This window comes from Echeneis naucrates, chromosome 8 (assembly GCF_900963305.1).
Source record: "Echeneis naucrates chromosome 8, fEcheNa1.1, whole genome shotgun sequence".
Classification (NCBI taxonomy): Eukaryota; Metazoa; Chordata; class Actinopteri; order Carangiformes; family Echeneidae; genus Echeneis; species Echeneis naucrates.
In genome coordinates, this window is record NC_042518.1 from 6,137,380 (window position 1) to 6,158,786 (window position 21,407).

At 43.8% G+C, this 21,407-nt stretch overlaps 1 protein-coding gene across 2 annotated transcripts; it reads left to right on the forward strand.

The window, feature by feature from the left end:
- The first annotated feature begins 1,189 nt into the window (after nt 1-1,189).
- On the forward strand, nt 1,190-14,084 carry cdk12 (cyclin dependent kinase 12). Of its 2 annotated transcripts, XR_003841043.1 has the most exons (15): nt 1,190-3,125; nt 4,196-4,897; nt 6,239-6,418; nt 6,512-6,651; nt 6,736-6,906; nt 7,344-7,533; nt 8,457-8,513; nt 8,777-8,878; nt 9,090-9,167; nt 9,260-9,376; nt 9,465-9,596; nt 9,690-9,901; nt 10,333-10,755; nt 12,349-12,841; nt 14,037-14,084. XR_003841043.1 is itself a non-coding variant. In XM_029509435.1 (14 exons), exons 1-14 carry the CDS (start codon nt 1,945-1,947, stop codon nt 12,750-12,752), a joined length of 4,089 nt encoding a protein of 1,362 aa, XP_029365295.1. In that variant the 5' UTR covers nt 1,190-1,944; the 3' UTR covers nt 12,753-13,303. The 2 variants fall into 2 exon arrangements, 1 of the variants encoding a protein (XP_029365295.1); XM_029509435.1 differs by lacking the exon at nt 14,037-14,084 and having other exon boundaries at nt 12,349-13,303.
- The last annotated feature ends 7,323 nt before the right edge of the window (nt 14,085-21,407 follow it).

The following is a 21,407-nucleotide window of genomic DNA, read 5'->3' on the forward strand; positions in this document are numbered from 1 at the left end:
TCAAAATACTCTGCAGAGAACAATAGTGATTGTCTGATTATATGTTTGCTAAGATATATATTTAAAAAGGTTAAATGGCCAAATTAAATTTTCTTAATGACATTTATGATGCTTCCTTCATTAAAATGAATCCACCCTGGGTGAATATTTACATATTTGTAATTTCAAAAGTTTAAGTGGTGAATATAAGATGTCTCCATCACTCTACAGTCTAGACTGTTCTCCTGTAGGTGTGATGCAGGTCCTTAAATTTCCACTTCACACTGGTTTGTGCCCATTGGCTTCCAAACCAGTTCACACATCATCCTCACAGATATTTATTTCAAATTTAGATTTTAGATCAACTCGCTAATCTATGAATGTATATAATCTATGGTGAGGGGTAGATGACTTTGACTCCAGTTATTATTGTATTACCTTGAATTTTCTCTTCTAATTTTTTTGTCATATAAAAAGTATAGGTATTTCTTTATGCAATATCAGGCCACCATATATTACTTGATTAATCTACTGTTTGTGCCTCTGTGTAATGTATATAGTTATCCGGTCTTTAAGGTGAGAAAATTGCCTGGCCCACTTGGTTGATTAAAGGCATTATTTTATGACAACGTGATAAAATAATAAAAGTTAAAAAAGATAAAAGATATCTATAAAAGATAAAAGTTTATATGTATTAATCTGAACTGATACAAGGTGCTGAAAATTAGATCGAAACTTGTGAAGGCCCGTATCATATTATTTGATATTGTAAATTAATTTTCAAATTCTCAAGTTGATTTTCACATATAAATTAATTGAAACCAGATGAGAAACGGCTCGTTGGACGACCCAGTAGTTCTAGGACCTTCTGATAGTTGCCTGCTTTGCCTGTTTGTAATCAGGACCGCCTGCAGTTTTGAATGTCACCTTCTTTTGTTTCTGCTTCCTTATTAAAAATGAAATCGCCACTTGCCGTGAGAACAACGCTGTGTGTTTAAATGCAATTACTATTACTTGGTCGTGTAATTTTTATTTATTTATTTATTTATTTTTACTTGCTCGTTTTGATGCATTTTTGCGTCGCTGTCGCGACACTTCGGCTACAGTAGGCGGGCTCTCTGTCCTGATAGGCTGTCGCTATGATACGCCCAAGACTGACAGGGCTCCTGCTTCCGGTTTATTCAGCCGTGCGCAGAAGTTGCTAGTCACAGGAGCCACAATGGCGTTTGTAGTCTTCTTCAGATAGGGCTGTGGATGATACTAAATCCACTAGCATCGCCCTAAATATAGGCCAGGTTGATTCCCAGAGCCATTTATAATAAACTGGAACATCTACTGCACACGAAAATATTATGATTTCTATTCAATATTGAATTTATAGGGGATAAAACTTACATTAAAGGGAACATGTAAACAGTACCAACCAGGTCAAGTTTTCATTTTGTTCGAGCGTCTTTTAATGAAGGCTCTTGCTTGTTTCTGAAAGCAAAGACCGTAATTCTGTGGAATAAAAAACACCTTTACTTAACTTGGCACCGGACAAGGACAGCTTTCACAAAGGGACTTTTTTTTTCCTTTTTACGAGTCAGCTCGCTAGCTGCCGAGCATTAGCTAGCAGTGCTAGCTAAATTGAGACGGAGGCGACACTACAATGCTCCGATGTTTCCTTGGGATCTTTTTCGTTCACTGACTAATTCAGAGTACAAACTTTACAGAGCTGGAAAACAACGGTGGCATTTTTCTGCTTTGACGAACTATGGCGGCGATCTCAACGGAATGAACTGGCGTTGAGGAGGACTGGACGTGAGCGGCCTGGTGTGTTTATTTTGTGTGTTTTCTTTGCCCTGTTTCTGCTTGGTAACACTTTGCTTTCGGCATTTTGGAGTAGCCGTTGATTTCCTGTGAATGAATTGCCTGGACCACCGAGGCCCAGTCGTAGGAGAGGTACCGGTGTCGGCGTGAGGGATGCCTGGGTCGGACCGACACCATGGGACCAAGAGGAAGCCGGAATCGAGCATCAGCGGTGCGGCACACCAGACCCAGGCCCCGACCCATACCTCTGCGGGAGACATGACGAGCAAAGACGGCAAGGTGCAGTTAAAATCTTCGATGTCTTCTTCCTCTTCAAAACGCAAACGGCATAAATCAACCAAACATATTCGGGAACCCTCGGCGGCACCGCGACCCGAAAATTTTACCCTGGGCGATACGGCGCCTCCTGGTGTCAACACGGTGAAGCCTCTGGTGGAGTACGACGATATCAGCTCCGACTCGGACACTTTCTCGGACCCGCCGTCCTCCAGGCCTTCCGACAGGGGGTTAGGGGACCGACTGGAGCCCTCCCCAGACTACGATAGGGACGATATCGGAAGAGAAGGTGGCGGTAGAGAGAACAGGGGCCACAGACACTCCCGGAAAAAGTCAAAAGACCCAAATAAAATTTCAGAGTCTGGGAATGGGGAACGTGGATACAAGAAAAAGAGCAGCAAAGACCGCGAGAAAGGGAATTCCGGGAAGAGCAAGGAGAAGGCTGCCTCATCAGGCTCCTCATCCAAGCGCCAAGTCCAGCCAGAAGCGGACTCGAAACGCGGGGAGCTGATGCTCTCCTCCCAGGTACAGCCTGCCACCAGTGTAGGTAGCACTACTTCCTCCGCATCCTCATCCCGCAGCAAGGAGAGCAGCCGCTCAGGGAAGTCTCGGAAAGAAAGGCAGCAACGGAGAGAGGGCCGAGGGGAGGGCAGCCGCCCCTCTTCCCAGAGGAGCCGGGCAGACAGGAGCCACCGCAAATCCTCCAAGAGCCACAAGTCGAGCCCTAAGGGCAAGTCTTCAAGTAGGGGCAGCCCTCGCAGGAAGGCCACCAGCTCCGCTCTTTCGCCCAGCCCAAGAGGGGGCGCCGACAGCGAGAGTCCACCGGGTCCTGGGTATGGGCAGCAGGGGGATGACAGCTACCCCAGGAGGAGGGTAGCCCAGCAAAGCCCCAGCCCCTATGGGGAATTGTCTCACCGCAGCAGGCAGAGATCTGAGAGCCCCTACGGCAGCAGACACAGGTCTTCCAGCTATGAGAGAGACAGCAGCCCCTATTCAAGAAGACGCTCCATCAGCCCTTATGGTGCCCGCAGGTCCTCCAGCACCAGCCCCATGTCTCGGTGAGTACACTGTGCAGGGTGCTCAGTCCTTTGGATAATGTACTATGAGAAGTTGGTTATCTTACTCCAACACTCAGACACACACCAGGCAACAGGAAGTGTAGGATATGTGAGGCCTTGTTGAGTGTTTCAGAGAACAGAAATCAGAATTTACCTTGTAAACCAAATCTGTTTTTTCATTTTTACATTTTATGAACCTCTGTACAACTTATTGAGCTACTGAAGAGATATTAACAACCACTAGTGAGAGTTTATAGTCAGGCACACCTGTTGAACTTGCAGAGTCTGTCTTTTTCCATCAAACAGCCAGCTGTTTAAAAGAATTTGGCTGCAAGAGTCAGCATGTAGAAAACTGCAAGTTCTCCACAAGGACGTTTTTCTCAGCATATCCCAGACAAAATAGTGTGAAATGGTGAGAAAATGAAACAAAGGATGTAAGATCAAAACATACACGGTCAAGGCTGTTCTGCTTGTAGACCACACGCTCTGATGGTTGGAATTGTGCAACCATTTCTCCTTCATTTGCTCAATTTTTTTGTGTTGATTTCTCTCTAGTTTCACTACAGATGTAAGATATGTTTATACAATAATACAGATCATAAATTGTATAATAATTATTGTTAGAACTCAATGTTTATTTCTTCCCATTATACAACAGTTGTCATTATTGCTCCTTGCTATGTTTCACTATCTCCAAAATTGCATAATAAATCTTTTAGGTTTAACCTTGTATTATTCTCAGGAAAACAAGCATATATCTATGATCAGAACAGAAACTCAGCAAATGTAAATCAGGAAATTCAAAAATGAATAATCACTTCAGTGCACTGTTAAGTTTAGATACAATCTGTCTCTTTGGTTTGTCAGCAATAGTTTTTTCCACTGCCAGCTCATTTATAGCCATCATTTTTCCAAATTAAAAGTCTGACATGTACTGTACCATGTTTTAGAAGAGTTTGTCAGAGTTGACAGTTTCAGTGTCAATGGAAATGTTTTGTTGAATTATTTGATCCCAGGAAGATGCAGAAGAATCTTGTTTTTCATGACTTCTTAAAAATGTTTCTTTTTAGGCGCTCAGGCCGCTCGAGGAGTCGCTCCCCTCTACATTACTCCTCTTCCCGTCGTTCCTCGTCGCGTTCCCGTACTAAGAGGCACACTTCCTCTAGTGGAGCAGGGGCCAGCTCCCATGTCAGCCGGCCAGCTAGCCGCTCCCCTCCCTCCTCCCGCCTGCCACTTAACTCCAGCCTAGGAGCAGAACTGAGTCGTAAGAAGAAGGAACGCCAGGCAGCTGAGGCAGCTGCTCGTGCGAGTGGCGGAGGGTCCCCCCCTCCAACAGTGCGTAAAACTGCAGGCCCGTCCTCCTCACGGCCCTCTAAAGCTGAGGCTCAACAGCCAGAAAGAGACTCCACGGCAGCAGCAGAACCTCAGCCCCCACCACCTCCACCACCACCTGTGCAGTTACCTCAGGATGTTCTGAGTGGTGAAGATCAGGTCACTGCACCTCTCCCCCCTTCTTCCACCTCCTCTCCTGCTCCTCCTCCTCCTCCCCAGCCTTCTCCTCCAGTCCAACCTGGTTCAGCTGCTGAAATTCCACCACCACAGGCAGATTCAAGTATTCACCCTCCAACACCCTCAACTGTATCACAAGCCAAGTCACCAGCCCCACTTACAGTTCCCACACGTAGCCCCGCCCGCCAAACACCACTCCACAAGACGTCGACTCTGCCCCCCCTGCCCTTGCCACCTGTACTGCTGGGAAACACTCAGGACAGGTGAGAACCCCGAACAGTGCACATACACACACACACCCTACAGATGGAGGGAATCACATAAAATCAGGGCAGCAAATTGTAAAATGCATCCCTTATAAATCATTACTAAAGTCTTTGTGTACAATCAATCATTCATGTCAAGAATAAAATGAATATCTCACAGATCACAAGAAGCTATATTAACTTCTCATGAGTGAATGCTGTTATTTTTGGCATTTTAATAAAATTCTGATTGTTGTAGGCAAAACCTAACTTCTGGGTCAGTGATACACTTACATCATGTCATCTTGTTTGTGGTCACCCTGCTTGACTGTTTGACTATGGCACACAAGGTTATATTCACTTTGCACCAACTACCCGCTTTGTAACTACAGTGCAGAGCTGCCATATTTGAGAGTTAAAGTTGTTACACAAAAGGCAAATAACAAATATTGTTAGTTTACTGACATTGTATGATTGTTATAAATTTCCTTTTTGGCTTACTGCACCTGATCTCCTGTAAGAAAAATGCCTGTGGTCAACATTGCTAAAGAGAGTGTAAGACCCCTTTAACTCTGGTTGAATGATAATGTAAAATTGGAGTTTCGTTGGCAATGTGAAAGAGTCAAATCAGCATTCACTCCCAGGTGAAAATGCTGCAGTGGTGACATGTTAAACCAGAGACACTACAGCTACATTTCCAGGAGAGATGAAACAGTGAGGTGCTGCCTCAAGATAAGTCGCACAAACATATAATCACCAATCAAAGTGTCTCACACACAGACCTTAACACTTAAAGGAGAAAAAAATGTGGAGAGGAGATTCAACTGATCCACCAATCTACACTGCAGCTTGCATTTCTTCTTTTCTGCCCTGCATGTGTACATGAATGAGCTTGTGCGCGCTCTGTAACTGAGTGTGCTACTCACCGCAATTAAGTGTGTTTCTTATCAGTCCAGAAGGAAAGGTAAACGTGTTAAAGGAGACCAAAGTATGAAAAACCTGACCATACATGCAGGGTGTCAAAGATAAGACATCTGATAACTTTGGCTCCAGGTTCAAGAAAACTCATATATCAGCAATACAGCTGACTTGGGAAGCTTGTTGATTAAATTAATTGCAAATTATCACAAAGCTCAAAATTTAAGATCTGGTGGCCACAGTGTTAAGTGAAAACCTTGAAAATCTATACATTTGAATGGTTTTCACTTAACAGTTGTACCTAAAATGGTGAGTTGTAAGTGTAATGGGTGTAATGATGGGATATGTTCATTTAGGACAAACAAATCCAACAGCTTTTCCTCATCCTCCTTAAACAATTACACCTTTGTCTAATGCTGTTTTTGTATTTTGCATTGTCAGTCCAAAGAAGTCCACCCCTCCTCAGAGATTATCTCGAAAGGAGAAGGAGGTTCGCAGCAGACCATCGCTGATCGACCTTCCTTTACCACCAACCCTAGCCGGAGGTGAATCCTCACCCCCACAGTCTCCCATCCGTCAGGCCCCTCCACTACCCCAGGCAGTCCTTAAGAAGAGACCAAAGTCAGTTTCTCTTACTAATCATTAACTTTCAATTTTTTTTTTTTTTTAACTCCACATGATATCTAAGCTGTTGTTCTTGTTGATTGTTTCCAGGATTTGCAGCCCGCGATATGGTGAGCGCAAACACACCCAGAGTGACTGGGGCAAACGCTGTGTAGATAAATTCGATATCATTGGCATCATAGGGGAAGGCACCTATGGTCAAGTGTACAAGGCCAAGGACAAAGACACTGGTAAGGAATTATTGGTGATAAGTTGTGAGTGGAACACTTGAAAGATTTTTAAATAATTTATATGGGTCTTCACTGAATGCACAGGGGAGCTGGTGGCTCTGAAGAAAGTGCGTTTAGACAATGAAAAGGAGGGATTCCCAATCACAGCCATCAGAGAGATCAAGATTCTGCGGCAGCTCAAACACCGCAGTGTTGTCAACATGAAGGAGATTGTCACTGACAAGCAGGATGCACTTGACTTTAAAAAGGACAAAGGTAAGAGGGTCAGATGTGATCTGTCAGATGTGGTTTATATGGAAATATAATAGTAAGCAACACCAGCTGTGATAAAAGTGATTATGTTGGAGACATTTTTGAAAGAAAAGTCATCTGTTCTTTTCTGAGAAACGTAGCTAATGTCAATGTTTTGTACTCAGAAGATTTTTATGATGATCGTTATGGCACCCTTAGCTAAGAGACAGGCAGGAACGTTGTGAGGCTTCATATTCATCATCACTTACAGATGAAACAAATAGTTTTAAAGTGTAAACCAAGTACACTAATTATTCTGCTGTTTAATGCTGCACATAAAATCGCTGTGGATGCAGGACTGGTCACATCACAGCTGTGCACAACAGGCAACATAGTGTTGTGTGTGTGTGTGAGTGAGAGATCATGCTTCTGATTCCTCAATGTATGGTCCTTCGTTTTAGGTGCTTTTTACCTGGTGTTTGAGTACATGGACCATGACCTGATGGGCCTGCTGGAGTCAGGCCTGGTCCAGTTCTCCCATGAGCACATTCGCAGCTTCATGCGCCAGCTGATGGAGGGACTAGACTACTGCCATAAGAACAACTTCCTGCACAGAGACATCAAATGTTCCAACATACTGCTCAACAACAGGTAAGAGACACTGGAAACCAGTAGTAAGATGAAGTGTTGGACTTGGACATGGTGTGTTGTGGTGTTTACTCTGGTAAATATTGCTGTTGCGATGCTTGATACATCATTATAATCTACAGGTGGTTTAATTGACTTTGTGTTTACTTTTTTACCTTTAAATCTACTCAACAGCTTTGGATATTAAAACTTCTGTTGACAGTTTAAATGCATTTTCAGTCTGTAAATATGGTATAGTCAAGACTTAAAGCAGACGAATGCCGACTTTAATGATCAGGCTGCAATCGTTATGAGGTGCATCAGCAGCAAAGCTAATTACAGCACTACTAATTTAATTGAGCGCTTCAAATAACAATGAAGGAGTACAGCAGGGTCTCACAGATGGTTGCTTTGTACAATTGTGCATCCAATCTGCAGACAATACTGGTTGCATGAGTGACTGGAGCTGAATGAGCTGCAAAAGCTGAGATGTTAATAAATGCAAAAAAAACAAAATGTGAATTTTGTTATTTAATGGAGCATCTAGACCCACACTGATTGTTTGTTTGCAGTTACTGCCTCAGTATACCACTGCACTATACAGCCTACTGAAAATAGACACATGGAGTTTGGTCATTTGCACTATATAACTGCTGAGTTTGGTTTTTATGGTTTTGGCTGAGATAGTCCTGTATTAGACCCACAGTGGCCAAACGTGCAGTGTTTCAACAACAAAGTGAACAGTACAACTTATAAAGGAATCCCCATGGATATTAAAATATACAACATGCAGCTCATGTTCACTAATTAACTAATTAGGGTTTTCGACATTTCAGTCATAGCCAGTTTCATAACTCCGTCTCAAAAAGTCAAAAGTAAAGTTGTTGACACACCTTGTTGTCTCCTGCTTGGTGATGTTGGTCTGAATTATCTGTTTCTTTTTTCAGAGGTCAGATCAAACTGGCTGACTTCGGTTTGGCCCGACTTTACAATTCAGAGGAAAGGTAAGATCAGCATATGTGTTTGTAAGAATGTTTATAATTTTTGTACATCATTGTGGCCTCACAATATCAGGTTTGATGATAATTGAAGCAGGAATGATCATGACTTTGGATTAAAAAATATATATAGAATAAGGTGTCCACTAGGTGGTGCTGTATGTCTTTGAGACAGCTCCCAATTAGTCAAGAAGGAGATATTTATGGGGTATCAGTGCTCTGTGAAAATGTGCTGAGTCTCACTGGCTTCCTCTTTTCCTTGCACCCAGTCGGCCTTACACTAATAAAGTAATCACACTATGGTACCGCCCCCCTGAACTCCTGCTGGGAGAGGAGAGGTACTCTCCAGCCATTGACGTTTGGAGCTGTGGGTGAGTGACACTGTAGCAGCCGTGTATCCATTCAGATTTATTTGCATTCTATTCAAGAATGATGTCTCCAGTGCTCTCATGTACTGTTGGCTTTTTAGCCAACAATATATATTAATTTTATTTTAAAACATGTGGATGTGGACTGGTGTTTTGTATGTTGTGCACTTTTCAACATTTTTACTCTGTCTACCCATTATCTGTCCTTTACCAGGTGTATTTTGGGAGAGCTCTTTAAAAAGAAGCCCATCTTCCAGGCCAACCAGGAACTTCTCCAACTGGAGCTCATCAGGTAGGTTGTGTGTCACTGAACACGACACTAAAATTGTTGCTACATCCCTTTTTTCTTACCCTCTGACCTTACATCTCTGCCCATTCCTTTAGCCGTCTGTGTGGAAGTCCCTGTCCTGCAGTGTGGCCTGATGTCATCAAACTTCCCCTCTTCAACACCATGAAACCTAAGAAGCAGTACAGACGGCAACTACGGGAGGAGTTTGCCTTGTATGGTTTTACTGTTGTGCTCTTTTTCCCGGTGTACCTGTGACTGTCAGTTTCTGAATTTGAAAACATTTCCGCTCCCTCTTTACAGTTTACCTACTCCTGCTCTGGACCTGCTGGATCGAATGCTGACTCTTGACCCTGCGCGGCGCTGCACTTCAGAGCAGGCTCTTAACAGCGACTTCCTGTGTGACGTGGAGCCGAGCAAAATGCCACCACCAGAGTCAGTAGCTCATGGCTAATGTCCTTGAGTTATGAGTTTGGGAAAACTCTCCACTAGAGCACATAACATAACCTCTGCTCACTTTGTCCTCAGTCTTCCTCACCATCAGGACTGCCATGAGCTGTGGAGTAAGAAGAGAAGGCGTGCACGTCAGAGTGGCCTGCCCGAAGATGTGCCTGTGCCCAAAGTGCCCCGTAAAGATGCGACAGGGACATCAAGTGGAGAGAACAGTCGGCCCCAAACCAGCCCAGCTGGAGCCCCGCCACCTCCACCAGGAAAACCATCCTCCACAGCCAACTTAGAAAGTAAGTTGTCACACAAATCATATCTATCATAAGTACTTAACTAGGAATACATATGGATGTAAGATCTGCTTTCAATGAATGTTTTCTACACAAGGTAAATTTGGATTATTTTGCCGAACTGATCAGCCAAATCAGCCAAGTTCTATTCTTATGGGTGTTGGATACAGAGAGAGATGAGTAATAGTATTCAACAACTGGCTGGATTTGAACAGGGGATGTTGTAGCTCATGGTCAGCATCCTAATTAGAAAATCACGTGGGCACCTTATCATAGCAGCATGTTGGAAATTCAGTGTACTGATAAACAGTTGCGTTGACTCAGAGTGTGACTAAAATAATTTTGAATGTAAAAAAAAATGTTTGTGATGCTCTTTGCACAGTGCTGCATGTTCACAGTTTGAATCCTGGCCATGTGAATGTGTGTGTGTTTAGGCTTGGGAGCTGTTGCAGAGCAGCTGAACCAGACAGAGTTGGCAGTGCTACTAAACCTCCTCCAGGGACAGGCAGATCTCAGCCTGCCCCAGGTAGCCCAGCTCCTCAACCTCTCTAACGCAGAGACTCTCAGCCAGTCTTTGTCGGCCCTCTGCGGGGCCTCTGACCACCAGGGAGCCCCAGATGACCAGGCCCAGTCTGCTGCCAGGCCCCAGCCACCAGAGCCACCTCCTGAACCCCAGGAGCTCTCGCCTACATCTGGGGACCCGCCACTCAACCAGGAAGACCAGGCAAACCTGCTGGCTCTTATTTTAGGTCACATCATTAAACCTCAAACTGAGGAGCAAGGCGACGAGAGTAACGGCGTCCAATCAGAGGAGGCACTAACGCGCGGTTCGTCCGCCTCTACTACTGATCGCAAGGGCAAGTCTGGGTTTAGTCTTTAGTGGGTGGAGGGGAAGAAAAGGGGGGAAACCAGGGTCAAGTGGAAATCACTAGGGACTGCAAGAGTGACAGGGCAGAAAACAAACAAACTGAGGTATGGCACTCAAGATTCCTATATAGTATTTCAAATTAATTTCACATTAGACTTAAAGAAATCAGCAAAATGAAAAGTTCAGCCATTAATTGGGGTACAAATCTCCCTCCCCGCTTCCTTTGTTCGTTCTTCCTTCCTTTTTTCCCCCGACATTCCTTTAAAAAACAAAAAAACAAAAAAAAAAACGAATTCTCACCATTGTCCCTTTGACCACTTGATATATTCAAACAGGCAAGAGAAAATCCTGCGAAATGTCTTTGTGACTTCATGTGACCCTGGTAACCAGTGAGAGGTTTGGTGCACATGGGCGTCTTTTTGTCTACTCAATAAACCAGAGGAAGGTGTAGTTTTATTCTTTTGAGTGAAAAGTTTCACACTGTATTGTTCCCTTCCGCGCTCCTCTTCCTTGTTTCCTCCTCACAATCTTTATTTCTGTATCTGTCCCATTTCCACATGTTTTTTCCTTCCTTACTTCATTTTCATTATAAAGCAGGTGTCATGGATCCTTCACAATGAAAGATGTTGCTTTAAACGGTCTGTAATGTCAGCCTTTTTATGAAGAAAGTCTAATAAATTATCAAGTGAAAAATAAATGTTTTGAATCTTTTAGACTTCACCTGCATGCGTTTCCTTTGGTTTTTGTCACACATTTTTTTTTGTTTGTTTTCAACTGTTCACGCTGACTCCGATATTAGCTCAACAAATGTGATTAGCAAGTCGAATAAAACTGTTCACTCTGCTGCTGATGCTGGAATGGTAACGGTCCTGTTTTCTTCTTATTTATCCTGCCACAGCCTCTGAAATCCTTGAAGCTTTGTTACCCTTTTATAGTTTGGCAGGGAAAAAAATAGACCGAAAAGCTTGATCTTGTCCCTCCCTTCTTAATACTTACATTTCTTATACAAAAGTCACTTTCTGTTTATACAGCTGTACATGCTTTCTCCAATATTTTCCCACATCCCTTTTATTTTTTATAAACTTGAATATATTTAATAAATGCTCAGAATTAGTTAAAACATGATTTGTGTTATTACCACCAACAGCATTTGCTGAACATATTGGACAGGGTCATGCTCCTATATATTTCACAGGCCTGATGTAACTCTGCAGTACTAATATTTTCAAATTTATTGTGCAGCATCTACACATTAACTGGAAGTCCATAAAAGCCAACCGGTAGTGTCTATACTGATATTTTGTGTAAGATGTTAAATGTTACACTAAAATGTTACACTTCCTGCCCTCTGCTCTCCCTCTTGTGGTGAAGGAAAGAAATGTATAACCCCACAGTTCTTTCATCAGGCCCATTTGATAAATACCCATTCTTTATTTTTGTTAATTCTCTGTTATACGACAGAGGCCACAAATAAGTTTAACCATTAATGTAAAGATGGTACATGTATAGATATTAAACGTGATATGCCAATATATGATCTGTTGACTGACGTGTTGTCTTGTGTCCTGTTCGACTCCTTTAGATGGTGCAGTGTCCAAAAAGAAACGGTTTGGTTCGAACCAGGTGCCACCTTCCTCTGATCAGCGTCCACCCTCTCCACCCGGGCCACCTCCACCAGGTCTTCAGCAGGCCGGTCCAGAAACCCAACCAAGCCAGGACATCAGCCCCGCTGTGGCAGCTGCCTTGCTCCAGCTCATCTCTCAGCAGGACTCGGAAGCTGCAGCCTCTAAGAGCGGCAAAGAACCCTCTCCGGCTTTGGATGCCACAGCACGGGGACAGCCCCCCCCACCTTGGGTTGCAGACTCTCCACCTAAACCTTCTGCTGCAGCTGAGGATCCAGCAGGACTGGTGACTGCTGCTCCCACCACTGCAGCCCAGTTCCCTAAGGACCAGGATCTCCGTTTTTCCCACGGAGCTGCCCGCTGACCCTCTCTAGGCCCTATGAGACTGACCCAAGTATTATGGGATGACTGCAGCAACCCTGGCCTGAATGGAAAGGCATTTGGACTGAGCAGGTAGTAAAAGCTGAAATGAAGATTTTGAACATGAATGTCTGAAAGAAAGAAGAAGGGTCTTCCGGTTTGGTCCTGAACATCGCTGCCCTTAGAACAAGCTGTCATGTTGCTGTTTGGACCTGGGCTTGGTTCTGACCTGTTCAGGGCAGTCTTCACTTGCAGTCCCTTTCTCTTTCCACTGAAAGGTCTTGATTGAAGTTTAGCTTCCAAGTTCAGTGCCAGCCTGCTGACACTCAACTTTGAAAGCAGCTGTGGTCTGCTAACCCACCCCTTAAACAAATGATTGTCGTGCCCACTACAGTGCCCACTTTTAATACGGTTGTCAGTGTTTTGGGGAGTCAAGTCTTTGTCCTCTACTCTGTGATGGAGAGGTGTCTGGGACAGTGTCAGTGAATATAAGCTGAGTTGCTGTGTCTTGGTAGATTTGAGGCTGTGAGCAAACTTAAAAAAAAAAAAAAAAAACAACCCTGAAGGACCTTGAGTTTCTCACTGAACCTTACATACAAACTAGCTCCCCTGCTTTCAGCTTGTGCCTCCTTTCTGTGATGCCCCACCCATCCAGCAACCCCTTGAATGATCTCAGCCCAGTTGGGAAGTTTGGACTAAGTTTCTGCTATTTTTACTTTAATTTTACATAAAGGCTGTTCAACTATATGTTTCATCAGCCCAGCTGAAATGCAACAACCTAAGGATTTCCTATTTTCTTCACACAGCAAACCAACATGTTGTAACAAACCTAAACCTAATAGTGCTCATGTTAGTGTCTGAAATAAACCACTCCATTTTGATGGACTGCTCCATAATACACAAGCTATCCTGCTAGTTGACGTATAAAGCTATAAATATACACACGCTCAGAAGCTGATTTCTCAGACTTTTTCCTGGTGGGCTCTGAAAGCTTCATCTGCTCCTTGCTTCCCTGCCAACATGCGCAGCAAAAGTAGTTTTTCTTTTTTTTTTTTCTTTCTTTCTTTTCCTTTTTTTGGGTGCAGTTATTTTCTACATCAAGAAAATGATACACGCTTTAAAAAAGATGGTCCATTGTTCTGTTTCAATTTTTGCTTTTGAAGAGGAGAGAATATGTCTGTAAAAAGGAAAAAAAATATTTTGTAATATGTGTTTTCTTGGTTCAGTTTATTAAAGGAAGTAATGCGACCAGTTGAATCATTTCTCCTGGCCTTTGTGACTATTTCAGCAAAGCCACTAGATGGCAATGACATTCACTCACGCTGTGGCTCAAGCTGCATCAGGTCCACGCTCTGAGGTCTGCAAATGCCTGAGGGGAGTTGAGAACAGCAGTACAAATAGAGCTGCACATTAATTTCTCAAATTTCCTGTTGGTAGTAATCTCGTAACTCATGTTTGTTCTCTGTCATTTTTGCAGGTGACTCGTCTAGGAAAATTACAAGTATGGAAGATCATGATAAAGTTGCTCAGGTAAAAATGATTCAAACTGAACTGAGAGCTAGTAATTTATCAGAAGTTAAGAAAAAAAATGGGAAGGTCTATTCATATCCTGCCATTCACTGAGGTTTTTTTTTTTTTTTTTTTAAACCTCATTTGAGATTAAATTTCTGCATGTGGCCATCACATGTTGTCATTGTTGGTAACAAGCAATCTGTTGTGTGTCAGTTTTCTCCTTTAACAGACTCATAATTTGTCTGCTGTTGTGGTCTGAGGTGAACAGTTGCTACAAATCAAGTTTGGATGATGCCAGGCTGTATTTTAAAAGAAGCTAATTTAAGAACCCTCCTGGTGTGTGTGGCAGTTTAATGTTCACTGTGAAATCCAGTAGGTTTTATAACGAATTGTTTCCTTTTCGTGGCCTGATGTGTGGCGTATATGAGGTTGACCCAGTCAGACAGTAACATGAAGTGCTCTCTATGCATCAATCTTATTGATGTGTCGATTCCTTCGCCACTTGGGTTGATCTCTTTATGAAGATCCTGACAGGCAGACAAGGATCATAAACTGCAGATTGGCAACAACAGAAGCCTGCAAGGTTCATGCAGACTGGCTGTGTGTGTTTGCGTGCGTGCATGTGCATGCACTAGGATTGGCCTCATGCATACCCAGACCAGTTCCTCACTTGGCAGCCTTACAGAGCTGCTTACCCCTCTGGCCCACCAAGCAGCTGAGCCCTCTGGGTGAGAGATCCTTTCAGAGTGAAGGCAGTGGGAGGCTCACCTGCCCTCTAGCACAGGCCCAGTGTGAGTGAGATGAGACGGCACAGCGTGTGTGTGCGCATGTGTGCGTGTATGTTTCTGTCTGATGCTTTCACCCATCGGGACTCCAAATAATAGTGAATGTGCCCGCAGGGAGTTTCCACACGAGAAGAAGTGGGCAATGCCAGTGCCAAGTCACAGAGACTAGACGAATAAATCAGGACAGAGGAGTGAAGAGAGGGAGGTGCATGAGGCGGTGCCATCAATCAGAAAGGCACCTTATGGGGAATGCCCATAAATGTGCCATGCTGCCAGTCTGAAGCACACACTCGCCATGGCAGAGACTGGCGAAAGCGACAGCCTCCATTTTGGATGCCGTTGCTTCACTGTCAGCTGCAGTGATTTTTGGTGGACTTCCAAACAAATAGGGAATTGATTGACGGTGCATTTCAGTCAATTTATGCCAAATTTTTATTCATGAAAGTGTATTTTTGTGTTCCTGCTCAGTCCAATTATCTCAGTCCCTCAGTCAGTGCAAGCTGACTGCTAGAGTGCAAATCTGGAATCTACTGTGTACGACTGTGTAACTATAATCTCAGCAGTTGGATGCCCTTTCTCTACCATGTGAAATCTGGCAACCTTGAACAAATGGCAGCTCTGTCTAAAATGTGTGTAAATGATGAACCCAGTTCTCACATCACACATCTGCCAAGACCCCGACCGACTACAAAGAGCACTTAGGGTTGTATATCCTTCTGCTTAAACACACACCACCACTACACAAAATGCTGATGCATTTAGCGCAAAGGAAACATGTCGATGTCAGCTCATTGTTATCGCTCATTTTATTGGGGTCTGAGCTCAGGCTATGGAAAAGGGGGGCGGTGACCTTTGAGGTGCTGCTCTGAAGCTAAAACTTTCCAAGCCACTGTTTCTTCTCACTGAAGAGAGGCCAAGCTGAGATTAAGACTGATGAGCGAGGCGGGGAAACACCAAGTGTCCATGAGGGGACGGGGACAAAATTAGAGAAATAATGAAAGACTGAGGGATATTTTACTCATTCACACAGTGTTTAGACTCAAACTAGAGATTTATTAACTCAAGACCACGTTAACATTCAGATTTGACTGATGCAGACAAAACATTACTGTGGATTCTGCAGCTGAAGCGCTCCATAAATTCCATCATTCATTTTTATGACTTTTACCAGTTACTGTGATAAATTTCTATCTTCGGTGTGAATGTAGAAAACAGGATCAGCATGAGTCAAAGTCTGTTAGCTTTTTAAAATAGGTTGTATATCTATTGCTTTAAATGCCCAGGTATTTATTGTGTGTGTTTGTGTGCATGTGTGTGCTCCTTTGTGCAGTGTAAATCTGTGCTGTCTCTCTGAGCCATGCTATGGTTTGATGTTGAGTTTGATGACTGAGGCTGTTTGATCAGTGACTATGTGTAAACTCAGTTTGGGGAAACTGGGACACCCACAGTCCCACATGTAAGACACTCACACACACACACACACACACACACACAGCTAATGTGATCAGCTAATGTCAAGCACAAACTGAATACCTAAAAAAAAAAATATATATATATTATTATTTATTATAATTTCAAAAATGTATGTTTCTAGACTGATATTTACAATCTTTTACTCCTATCAATGTAGAAATAACCTACATGATTATAAATGCGTCTTGTGTAGCGCAGCAAAATTTTGCTGTCTTCATCAGATCTATTCTTTGTCTTCTATCAAACAAAATTTAATGTCAGTCATTTCGTTTATGGCTACATCTTTATTTATGAAATATTTGAAAGTTGATTGACTTCACTGCAGCAGTGATATATGCTTTACTGCTGCAACAGCACGGTTTATTGATGCCATAACACCATCTCCATTTCTCCTCAGTTTATAGTTTTGTGAGAAACTGCTGTCACATACACTCGTTATTTCTTCATGGCTCGACAGCAGTGAGACCCAAACCGGAGGCTGCGCTGGATTTGGCCAGATGATACAGATGTGCGTTGATGTGATGCGAAGTCACCGCTGTCAGGTCATGAAATCAGACCAGTTGCTCTCTTGATGCTTTGCCTTTCATCAGCTGCATCAATAATCAATAATTGTGGTGGTAGCGAGGGTGCTGAAAGTGAAGGAGCCACTGACTTTGGTCTGTCTGACCTTTCACAGCTTTCCAGCCAGGGACTCATCGCCATCCCTGCAAGATGCTGCACCTCTGCAAACCAAAAATCTTCTGCCAACTCTGAGCGTTTCATCACTGTCTGGATTCAAAGGGCTTCATGATAAAGGCAAGATCATTGTCTCTCCTCCACGCTCTGTGTGGTGACGCTGCCACTTTAAGGGCAGAAAAGGCTGCTGGGAAAGCAGTCAGTGAGGGTGGTGTTGGGGAAAGGGGTGTGGGTGAGGGTTGGTGGGGAAGGGGGAGTGTGGGGGTTTTGGGGAGGGAAAGGGGGGGTGGACGGGCCCTGCAGGACCATTTGTGCTGAAGCTCATTTGCGCAGCGACACTTAATTGGCTACAACAATTAATTAATGTGTTGGAAAGTTGGCACAAAAAGTTCATTTAAGAGGGTTTTAATAAGCAATTAGAGGAAAAGCAGCGAAGAGGGGGAATTACTGGAGAGGAAAGAGAAAAGCAGGGATAGAGCAAACGTCTGGCCACTAGGAGCGTCCTGCTGTAGCTTTGTCTCTATCCCTGAACCCCCCCACATATCCTTCTGAGGTGCTCACTGCTGTCCGTCCTGAAGTGGACATGAAACCCATCATGCCCTTTATATTGTACACATATCTACCGCGGTTGCCCCCTCCCACCAGCACCACCCCCTCTCCCTTCTCTACCTCTTGTCCCAGCGCCCAGTGTAAAATATCGCATGACTAATGAGTGGAGCAGGTTGGAATCCTGGGGAAGATGTCCTTGGAAGACGAATGCATTTTCAGCAGAATAATTAACTTAATTAACAAATTCACATGCATATTCATCAGCCTATTAATGTCTGCTCCGCGCTGCTTGATGAGCAATGCAATAATAACCGTTTCATTTGCATATTTGCGTTCACACTCACACCCTTCTCCAAATAATTAAAAAAAAAAAAAAAGACAGTGTAGGAAACTCAAAAGACAAGCAAGTCACTCGGCTTCATGCTGAGTCTTGCAGGCGCCTTCCACCTACAGCACACACACAAACACACACACAGTTGCAGAGATTTCTACGTTTGGAGCTTATTCCATCTTTGCAGTTGAGCCAGTTTAACTCAAACCAGGCTAGAAGTGTGTGTGACACACTCTTTCACCGCCTGCACCTCCAGCCTCTTTCCAAGGAAAAAAAAAAATCGTTGCATCTCCCTCTCTGCTTCCTCTCTTACTGTTGCACACAGTGCTTCCTGTCTCCCCCCCCCCCCCCCCCCCCCCAACACACACACACCCTTATGTTATTTATTCATCCCTATCAGACTCGTCCGTAATTAATTTATTTCTTTGCTTTTGAAGTTTGGCTCGTCTGCCTGTCAGCGTGTGTGTATGTTTTGCTGGGGAACTTGTATGCGTGCGGCTGGTTGTGTGACAGTGATGTTATTGTGCAGCTTCCAAACTGAAGGAGGAGCTAGTGGGAACTGAAATAAACAAATAAATGTGAAACGTTCATGTACTTTAGCTTCTTTGATTTCTATTTATGTTTTAAGGGCTCATAGTGTGTGTTTTCTTTCACACCGGATTTGTATTCTGGGTAGCAGCGATGCTGCCTCTCTGTCTCTCAGCTACTGTCAGTGATGAAATGTCTGTGTGCGTGTTTGAAGATGAGTGTGTGTTTCCTGGGAGGCCTTAAGCATCTCAGTCTTTCATTGCTGTGTGTGTATTTCTGTTTATCTCTTTGAATCCGACTTGTACTGTGTCACTGATGTCCCTTGTATGTGTTTGTGAGTTCCTTTCCAATATTTCAGATGACAGTGATGTGAAAAAGAGAAGTGTGTGTTGCGTTTAAACCGGATGAGTGGCGACTGTGTGGGTGTCTTTCATTGCCTATTGAGGAGAGGAGGAGGAGGAGGAGTTGGTGGTTGGATTGGGGGGGGGGGGGCACCACCGTTGCATTTGTGAAACCAAGAGTGTGTGTGAGTGTGTATGTGCTGCCAGCTTGTGCTCAGACAGCAGCAGTTTGCGGAGCGAGAATTAAAAGTAGGGAGAGATGCCAAGTGAGTCCCTGGAGACAGATACAAGGGACAGAGAGAGAAGAAAGAGGAAATAAAAAGGATTTCACGCACACACACACACACACACACACACACACACACACACACACAGAGGGAGTCACTTACACAAAGAAAGCTTGCCTGGTAGTAGCCCTTTACACAGCAACACATTCACACATGTTAAGGGAGGTTTGATGGAATAAAATCAGACATTGTCAGTTTTCTCATCTCCTGAGGTGAATTTTCATCACAGTGACATGATGCATTTCATAGACCAAAATCTCCCAGTGAAGAACACACAGACCAACACACCTGTACTCTCAAGGTCCAGAACTCAGGCAGACTGTGAACACGCACACAATCACATACAGATTTAGATTGATCTCTCACCTTTTCCTCTTGACTCCTTGTCAACTTCCTCCCTCCCTGTCTCTCACTCTCTCTCTCTCTCTCTCTCTCTCACTCTCTCTCTCTCTCTCTCTCTCTCTCAGCCTGGTGGGGAGACACCCAGTGTGTCCAGTGTGACACCGAGCTGTCACCGCCCACTCCCTGCATCACACCTCTGCCCCCTGCTGGGTCAAACCCGCCACGACACCCAGCCACCCCCCCCACCCCCCCTTCCTCCCTCTTCCTCCTCTCCTGGCATCCTGAAAATTGGCATCACTGAAATCTCTTAGCATTTTCTCACTTGATTGCTTCAACTCATCTATATCGTACTATTTCTGTAATTCTTTACTATTATTATAACATAAAAATGGCCACCTACAGGATTTTGGCTCATGCTGTAGATAAAACCCAGAAACGTGAAACTAGGTGAACTGAAGACAAGAACTTCCTTTGCTTATATCTTTGGCTTTTGACCACTTAAAAATAGAAACCAACCGAGAGCATGAATCGACCCTAATTAACTGAAAGATGATAGAAAGACACTCTTGTAGTATATTGTTTCCAGCATGGCTTAAACTCATTTGTCTTTGCACATACTCTGATGCAACCTGAGTTTGACAACTTTTTGGTTTCTTTATTTCAGCTTTGATATAAAAGCTTTTAATTATTCTAATTAAAATCTTTTTTTTTTTTTTTTTTAAAAAGCGAAACAAACTTCAGGGTTTTGTGGTTAATCTTTGCTATTATTATTTGCAATTAAACACCAACATCTTTCATCATAAGAGCACAAAAAAATTCTTTAAAGACAAAAAAAAAAAAAAATTAAATTGCTATCCACAACATGTACACATGTACAACATATTTGATGAGTCTCTCATCTAGGGATGATGGTTACAATCCAAAAAGATTTCCGCTTATTTCAGAAAGGGGAAAAAAAAAAAAAAAAAAATCAGTTTGCACTTGTGTGTGGCACGTCGTTTTACACACAGGGACATTTGCTCCGTTAAGCTGTCATGAAGCAACACACTTGACTCTTCAGGCATGGTTAGCTGTGTTGCAGACTGAGGAGAAGAACAATCCAGTCTGTGTGTGTGTGTCGAGGTGACAACAGATGAGCGTTCTCAATCCTTAACCAGCGTGTGCCAATTATACCTGTGTCTCTCTTCGCCCTCTGAGAAACTAGTGTGTGTGTGTGTGTGTGTGTCCGGTTAGTCAGGCCAGTGGCGAGCAGGGACGGAGCGATTGAGATATAGAGCATTAGTTGGTGTCAGGAGTAAATTAGAGGCCAGATCTGTTTTCTAATCAGAGCACAAGCACCGTGTTAGAGGAATTAGGGCGACAGCTGCTGGGAGCTTTTTATTCCTCTCTCTCTCAGCCAGAGACAGGCAGACCCCAGCTCAGGGACCACCTCTTTACCACAGCCACCTGTCAACACCGGTGTATGTGTGTATGCACGCGTGTGTGTGTGCGCACATGCATGTTTCCCACACAAGCCTCCCTTCAGTGACATGCACACTCACCTACATACATGTGAGCACACATCTCCTGCCATGCGAACCTGCAAACATGCTTGCACACAGACACACAAACACCGTCTGGCAACGCTGACCTCCCTCCATCTTTGAAATTAATGACAGTGCAGGTTCGGCGTGCGTGCAAACCATACGTGGTGTGTTTATGTCTTCCGGCAAGTGTGAAAGGCCCTTATGAGATATCAAATTTAGATAAGGTGGAGCAGTGGGCGGCCCTGCATATGTCTGTTTACTATGAATCCCAGTGAGGGCCTTAACGCAGCATCAACCCATCTGATCCGCA

What these genes read in the sequence shown, in the direction of transcription:
- cdk12 (XM_029509435.1), top strand. Translation starts at nt 1,945, where the DNA reads ATGCCTGGGTCGGACCGACACCATGGGACCAAGAGGAAGCCGGAATCG. An exon ending in AGCACCAGCCCCATGTCTCG is followed by an intron (nt 3,126 to 4,195) that starts GTGAGTACACTG and finishes GTTTCTTTTTAG; the next exon opens with GCGCTCAGGCCGCTCGAGGA. An exon ending in CTACGGGAGGAGTTTGCCTT is followed by an intron (nt 9,377 to 9,464) that starts GTATGGTTTTAC and finishes CCCTCTTTACAG; the next exon opens with TTTACCTACTCCTGCTCTGG.